We start from the raw sequence: 7634 nt of genomic DNA on the forward strand, positions 1-7634 counted from the left end.
CACAGGGGGGGGGGATGATTTGCGTGGCCAATTTTTGCATGCACTTGAACGGACCTGGTTCTACAATATATTCTTTAGCCTACAGTTACAGAATATAAAGTAATGCATAAAGTAAAGAACACAGTAATTTTATATGACAAACACCCGGCTAAAAAATGTGCAAAATTCACACCTACTTTCCAATAGAATTTTCGCCAAACCCGTCACTAATTAATACTGAGCCAAAACAAAGTTTACAAACTCTTGCAAACCTAAGGATTAAACTCTAACCATTTTGGCAACAAACCGTAGGCTGGTGTGACTACTTCAAGTTAACTAAACTTGAATGTAACAACTTAAATACCTATTACAATTGCTTCTATTGAAAGGTAAAGGGTACAACTCAAAATACCTACTACGCTTTGAACCAGAAGTAAAGACATACATAATTACTCTTTTATGAAACTAGTTCTTTAATCTGATTCGTGTAGATTCAAGATCGCGCTCTAGAATCTCACATGAATTGCTTCACAAAATGCCTTGATATTTTGCTCTCAATTCTTGCTTTGCTTCATTATGTGTGCGTGCCTGTAATAGAGAATAAACACTGATATATAGAGAGCTAGTAACTAAAGAGTAACTAGAAGTCTATTGCTGGACTCTTCCTAAGTGAAAGGGTTCTAGTTAACTTCAACCTCTAACTCTTTCCCTTATCTTGGATTAAGTTCTTTGCAAGTAAAGAGTCCTGCTCCTTATCACATATGCAGCCTTTTCGTTCATGGTTTATCAGAAATAAATTACTTATACTTATCCCTTGCACGTGCGTGACTTTTACTTTTTCCAACAGTGACCTACATACAGTATTTATGAACCTGGTTCATGCATGTGTTCCTATGTCAAATCATTAAAACCTATAATGCTCAAGTCAATAGAGTTGGATCTATCTGGGCCAGAGAATGAGATGGGCCATTATATATGGACTTGGTAGTCACAAAGAACATGGACATAGTCGTCTTAATCTTTCTTCTGTTATTTTGTGAAGAGATAGTTTACAGTCAAAGGTCAGCTGGGAATGCCCGTTTATCCATTATACTCGTGATCATAATCAGATCATTTCTTTTACTTTTTGTAAGAGATAAAGGTAATAACATAGATAGGAATTTAAGAAAAAACACTAGAAAATCGGTAAAATGAAAGTGCTGATAACTGTAGTAGCTTCTTTAACATATCCGAAAAACTTATAGATACTTGTTCAGAGTGAGGAACATTTTCTCTTAGTCATAAATGTATCAAAAGAAAATTCACATTTTTCTTCATGTTCAAGCCGACTTGAAATCTATTGGCACAACTTTAATTCTTCAAACTAATTCTCTCTTTTTACTGCCGCAATGATATTGATGCTTACAGACAACGTCTCTTTCTTCTTTTTAGTGTGTTTAGAATAGTCAAGTCTGTATCAAATTTGGACTATATATAGTACAGCTCTTCAAGCTTTTGCTTCTTTCAAGAGTAACTTTATCAGATAACAAAACTACATATGAGCATATTAGTACTCCATCTAGAAGCCCATCACTTCAATTATGTACTATATTTGTCTAGTTTCTTGTCACCTTCCTTTTTTTCTTGTGCAGATCTAGAAAGTTGATATTTGAGCCTTTAATTAACTAGCTCCTGTTTTAAGAATTGACCCTCTTCAGTTCTAAAACTCATGTTCCTTGAGTATAATTTTTTAAAATATATATCATAGAGTTATAAGTTTATGATATATGCTACAACATGTAAAAGTTAAAATGTCGTTTAACGTATATAGGTCAAACTCTGTATCACTTTGCAAGAGCATGACATATATGATATGTTTAACGAATAAATAAGGAATGCGTGATTGGATAAAAGTAGAGAATATTTCAACCGTTATTTCTTTTTTAATTGTTTTGAGGGACGAACCTTTTTGTGTCATCCCCAAATTCACATAAGATAGCAGTTGTAACTAGTATCCCCACTAGTAATACACATAGCTTGAAATGGGGAAAGACTGCCATTAATTACAGATATTTCATTACATTTTTTTATTTTAGGGTGATGTTAGGATCAACTTGCATTGTGACCACCTCCATAGAAATATCAAATAACTCTACCCACTTAAGATTGAGCATAAAAAATTCACCGTAAAAAATTCACCATACATGTATTTCAATGCTTGAACTCTATTATACTTTCCTTTTGCTACTTTATTTGCATAGTTGAGAGAGAAAAACACCAACAGTTTCAGTAAACTCTGCTCTTTTTCTCTTCCTCTCCATCTCTTCTTGAACTTCTAACCTCACTCCAAACAGCATTGGCCTCTCATCTTGCTGACCTTCTTCTTCTTCCTCTGAATTTTCTGCTAACATGGCCACTATATCAATGAGTTCTTTGCACTTTTTATTTATTGTTGAGAGCTCAGAGCTTAGGACTTCATTCTCCATCTTGAGCCTTTTATTCTCATCAATAAGGCTATTGTACTCAGATGATGACGATGATGAAGTTGATGATGATGACCTTTGATCTTCATCTCTTTCTTTCTTATTGGCAGCATTGTTAATATTCTTATTATTAGTTTGTTGTTTGTTCGTCCATGCTTTTCTTCGACGAATATCACATAGTAAATCCTTCTCTCCCTTGCGAAACATGTCATTGCTAAACTCCCACTGACTTGTTGCAATTTTGCGAAAACCCTATTCATCATATATTGTTACGTTGATGAATCAAGGAATTGCAAGAACTATATTCAACAAAATACAAGGTTCCGGACTAAGAAATAATTTCGGAATATGTTAATTTTTCTCAAACTTGGTGAAAAACTTAACAATTTGATAAATGGGTCTAAACAGTTACTCCATAATTATTCAAGCATTCATGAGTCTAATTGTGAGAAAAAATTTAATCTCTGAAAAATAACACACTTTGTTAATCTTTATGTAAGATGAGAAATGAGATGACTTGTCACTATAGTTACAAGATATACTTTGTTGTCTTTCATGGACAATGAATGCTTAGCTTGTTGCTATTGTTACGTTGTTCTTCAAATTAAGACATCATAGTATCGAATGGCGAAACTACAATTATCATGCATATAATTTGAAACAGACTACAACTAGGCAAGGAAACACGCACAAATTGAGATACGACCATTAGGAAAGTATCTTATCTTGATAACCTACAACCCAGTGTTTTCTATTGTGAGATGCGCGCGCATAACACTATTATTTTAATTTTTAACGATTGAATAAATAAGACGATTAATATAATTTTATAAGTGACCTAAATAATCTGAGAGATTAAAAGGGAAACATACATAGGTATTGAGCTGCCGGACAAAGCTGGAGAAGTTACAGTGTTTGAAGAGCGTCGGAAGCAAATCTCTGGCGAATTCCGCCGGCTGCCGGACTATAAATGCCGTCCCGTCGGCGTTCCAAGAAATGACATCGTCCGTCGCCGGATCCTCCACCATCATGTAGGTTTTCAGCAAGAAAGGTGGCGTTGATGACTTCCTTACATACTCTAACAAAGTACTTTCACATTGGTCTAGTTCACCCATTCAAAAACTTTTAACCAAAGAAAAAAAAATTCCAAGAAAATTGCCTGGAAATGAAATTCTAGAGAATTCTAATTAAGAAAAGAAGAGAAGATTGGCAGTTAAGAACTCCCAACTCCAGACGTAGAAACCCAACACGACTCCGAAGTTCATGAGAAATGCAAGAGAGCTTTTGTTAATTTGTTTCCTTTCACAGTTATGTAAAGAGGAAACAATTTATGCTTGAAACACCTATGCTTTATGTTACCTCTTCTTAAATAGTTGTAGAGAAAGAGAACTATAAGAAGAAAGCTTCATCTTTTCAAACAACAATTCTTTTCAAATATCGCTACGAACCATGCAATATTTGTAGTACTACTATCTATATATATATATATATATATATATATCTCCGATTTCATATTATCTGTCTTTTAGGATTTTTAATCATAAGAATATTTATCTAAATTATTCTTTATTTCTCTCTTAAATATCGGAGTAGCGAAGGTAAGATGTAGTGATAAGTGACTTGTTTTTTTTTATACGTGAAATATTTTAAAACAAATTCAATTGGTCAAAACGACTAATATGACTGAAGACAGTAACACACAATATTTATATAGTACACGCTATTGTATCTCTTTTTCTATAAAATACGTGTGGATAGATAGAATGAAATGTATGATTAAGTTAGAGCAAAGACATTAAGTTACTTCTAGAGATTAGGTAATTAAGATGATGAGGTTGTTTCAAATTAGGACAATATAATAATGTGTTGATCGTGTGCATCTTCTAGATGCCTATTGATTTAGTCTTCTTCTAGAGATCGAGTGTTTTATTCTTGTATTGTTAGCGAAAGGTGGAATTTGGTGGCCACATCCTAAAAGAATATATAAAATGAAATTCAAGTATCACTTAAGTATATTTAATTTTCTTGTTTCACAGAGGAACTAAGGTTCCAAATTCCACATGATCATGCTAAAGCTAGTATTTGTGATGTTACAAGAATTGATCAACTAAACTCTACGATAAATGTGAAAGTGCAATATGTTAGCAATTGGTCATATTTTATTTTTCTTCTTTTTTCCTTTCCTTTTCCGGAGAAATGGTTAAGCATTTTCATACTTTGATTTTCTTTTGGAATAAAATTGACCAATTAACGGGTAAATTTAATTGCATCATATAGATCTAGATTAAACAATTACTTTATTTGTGTGTAGGCCTCTATGAACATTTCTTTCCAAACAAAGAAGAAAAATGAATGTCAAAGGTATGATTGGTGTCATCAATTTAGCACAGTAAATATTAGTGCTATTATTACGTAGTGAGGAGGATTTAACATTTTTATAACATGGGTGCACCATTTAAAAAGGACAAAAATGAAAGTATTAAGTGAGATTTGATCCCTGCTCTTCTACGTAAATAACTCAGCATTCAACTAAATGCATCATTTAGCCTCTTTGAATCATAGTGTCAGCAGATAATATTAGACCAATTCTAAAAAATATGTACATAAAATACTTAGTTTGTCGGAAATATCATGAGTTTGTGTGCACCATATATTTGCATATAAATCTGCCCATGTAAGTAGTACTTATAGTTTTACAAAGTTGACCAGTCAATAATACGAAACAAGCAATAAACTGATATTTAACGTCCGTGTAGATTTCGATGGCTGAATTTGTCTGTTTATACATATTTATTTAATTTCATGGAAATTATTCAAGTATAAATTTAGGTGTGCTCATATTTTCGTTGGAAGTAAATTTATGTTCTTTTCATTTTCTCTCAAATTTCTTGATATTGGAAATCAATCCAATCATAGACCTACCTCCGATTGGCAAAAGATTTACAGCTTTTACAAAATTATAAGGATTTTCTGCGTAATATAAGTATTATTTCCTTAATTTATCGACGTAGTATAAAAATATGCACTAGCATAAGTTGAAATGTTATGCCACTAAACAGATTTGACCGGTTCACAACTGGTTTTGCTTTTATATCAGGAAAGAGACACTTTATTAAAAGATTTCGAGTCTTTCACGGTTTTTACCTTTCTTTATCTCTTTATCTCTTTATCACCTTTTCTTTTGATTTTCCTTGGTTTTGCTTCTCTAACCACTGTTCCTTCTTTTATATTCGTTTAATTTTATATATACTCAAGCCTCTTTATAATACTTATTCTCTATAACAATTATTTTATTACAATGAATAAGTTATTTTTTAGATAGATTTTTCATGTTATATTAATATCTACAATACATAGTATTTTATTATAACAATCAAAAAATATTCAGAAAATCGATATCATCATAGAGAGGTTTGATAGAAAATAAACAGAGAAAGTATGTGTGGGAGGAGAAAAGAGCTTAGAGCTTGATTTTCACACGAGATTAGAGAGTACTTACACTCTTCGGTCCACTTTAATTAATTTTTTAGTCTTTTTTTTGTCCACAATTATTGATATTTTCAGATATCAAGAAGTTAATAAGAAGGAAGTAACTTCTTTTTTTCAAATTTGTACTTGGAGTAAAGAATCTAGGAGTATTTATTATATTTTCAATAAACAAATTAAGGTTAATATGATCAATTCATTGTTAATTAATATTAAAATATAAATTTTTTAATATATATTAAAACAACCAAAAAAATCAATTAAAGTGAATCAAAGAGAGCACACAAGTTTTAATTCCTTTGTGCCTACTGCCTAGCCTAATTTAGGAAAGTGTAATTAAGAATACCAATTGTTGTTCGTTTTTCCACTGGATAATTATTAAGGGGGTCCAAATATTCATACATTGTACTTGGACTTATGGGAAGCTTCTGTAATTCAACCAACTGAACCTTCAGCTTGAACCCTACCTCAAACAATAGTATAGATCCCTTTTTCTTTTAAGGGAGTGTGTGGGGTGGGGGTGTGGGGTGGGTTGATAGGTATCGGTGGGGATGGGGAACGGGGAAAGGTTGGAAAAGAATTTTGAAAAATATAAGATAAGAAAAATATTTTATTCTAAATGAGTTTATGAGAAATATATTTTTTAAAATATTTAATTCAACTTATAAAAATTAAAAAATATTTTCCGAAAGATATTTTTCTAGTGGTAGTCTTTCAATTAATTCGATCTCGTACTGCATCATATCCTCATGTTTGCTGTTTCTTTGTCTTATAATGTGGCTTCTCTCTCTTAATTTCACCAATCACAACCTTTCACTTTTTCCATTTGTACACTTACTTTGAAAGAGAAGTGTGAAAGGAGCTCACGGGTTATGGCTTCTTATTTGGACAAAGAAGTTCCAGAAAGAGCCGTTTTATCCATCACTTTTCAACAACGTGCCTAAATTCCTACATTATATTCCTTGTCCTACTCAAGCTTCCAGAAAGGCAGTATATTATGTGGACTTTATTTAATATTTTAATATTAACATGAGAAAAAATAAATTTATAGATTTTTATAGTTTTTAAATATCTAAAGATGAATTATAAAATATTAAATTAATCTGATTCAATTTAATTTTAAAGATTAATCAAATTGACTCTCGAAAAGAGAAACATGACAATTAAAAAGGGACATATGGAGAACTTATTAGAGTATAGTATAAATAGAGTTATTTGAGTATATCAAACTTTTCATCAAATCAAACTTAGTTGAAATTTTGGGCATGTTCCAACTTAAGTCATATATACTAATAATGTAATACTCCCTCTGTTTCAATTTATGTGAACCTATTTCCTTTTTAGTCCGTGCAAAAAGAATGATCTCTTTCCCAATTAGGAAATAATTTATCTTTATGCAATGATTTATGGCCACACAAAATATATGTGCCGCATTTTACACCACAAATTCAAAAGTTTTCTCTCTTTTCTTAAACTCCATGTCCAGTCAAAAGAGTTCACATAAATTGAAATGGAGGGAATAATATTTTACACTATAAGATTAACATATTTATGTACGGGTAAAATCGGGGGCAAAGTTTTCCCCGATTCCCCGATAAGGAAACAAGTGGGAAGCACAGTTCGACACCACTACAAGCAAGGCCGAAGGACCCCTTGTAACGGAATCCGGGAGGAGTGAAAGATGTATCTGGGATCGTGCACGGCAAA

General features: G+C 32.0%; 1 protein-coding gene across 1 annotated transcript; it reads right to left on the minus strand.

Annotated features, from left to right (window-relative positions):
• Positions 1-2094: 2094 nt before the first annotated feature.
• Positions 2095-3881, minus strand: LOC107777808 (heat stress transcription factor B-3). Its single transcript, XM_016597958.2, has 2 exons — positions 3314-3881; positions 2095-2693 (listed from the first exon to the last, which is right to left on the minus strand). Exons 1-2 carry the CDS (start codon positions 3554-3556, stop codon positions 2208-2210), a joined length of 729 nt encoding a protein of 242 aa, XP_016453444.1. The 5' UTR covers positions 3557-3881; the 3' UTR covers positions 2095-2207.
• Positions 3882-7634: the final 3753 nt, after the last annotated feature.

Source organism: Nicotiana tabacum, chromosome 15 (genome assembly GCF_000715075.1).
Source record: "Nicotiana tabacum cultivar K326 chromosome 15, ASM71507v2, whole genome shotgun sequence".
Lineage (NCBI taxonomy): Eukaryota > Viridiplantae > Streptophyta > Magnoliopsida > Solanales > Solanaceae > Nicotiana > Nicotiana tabacum.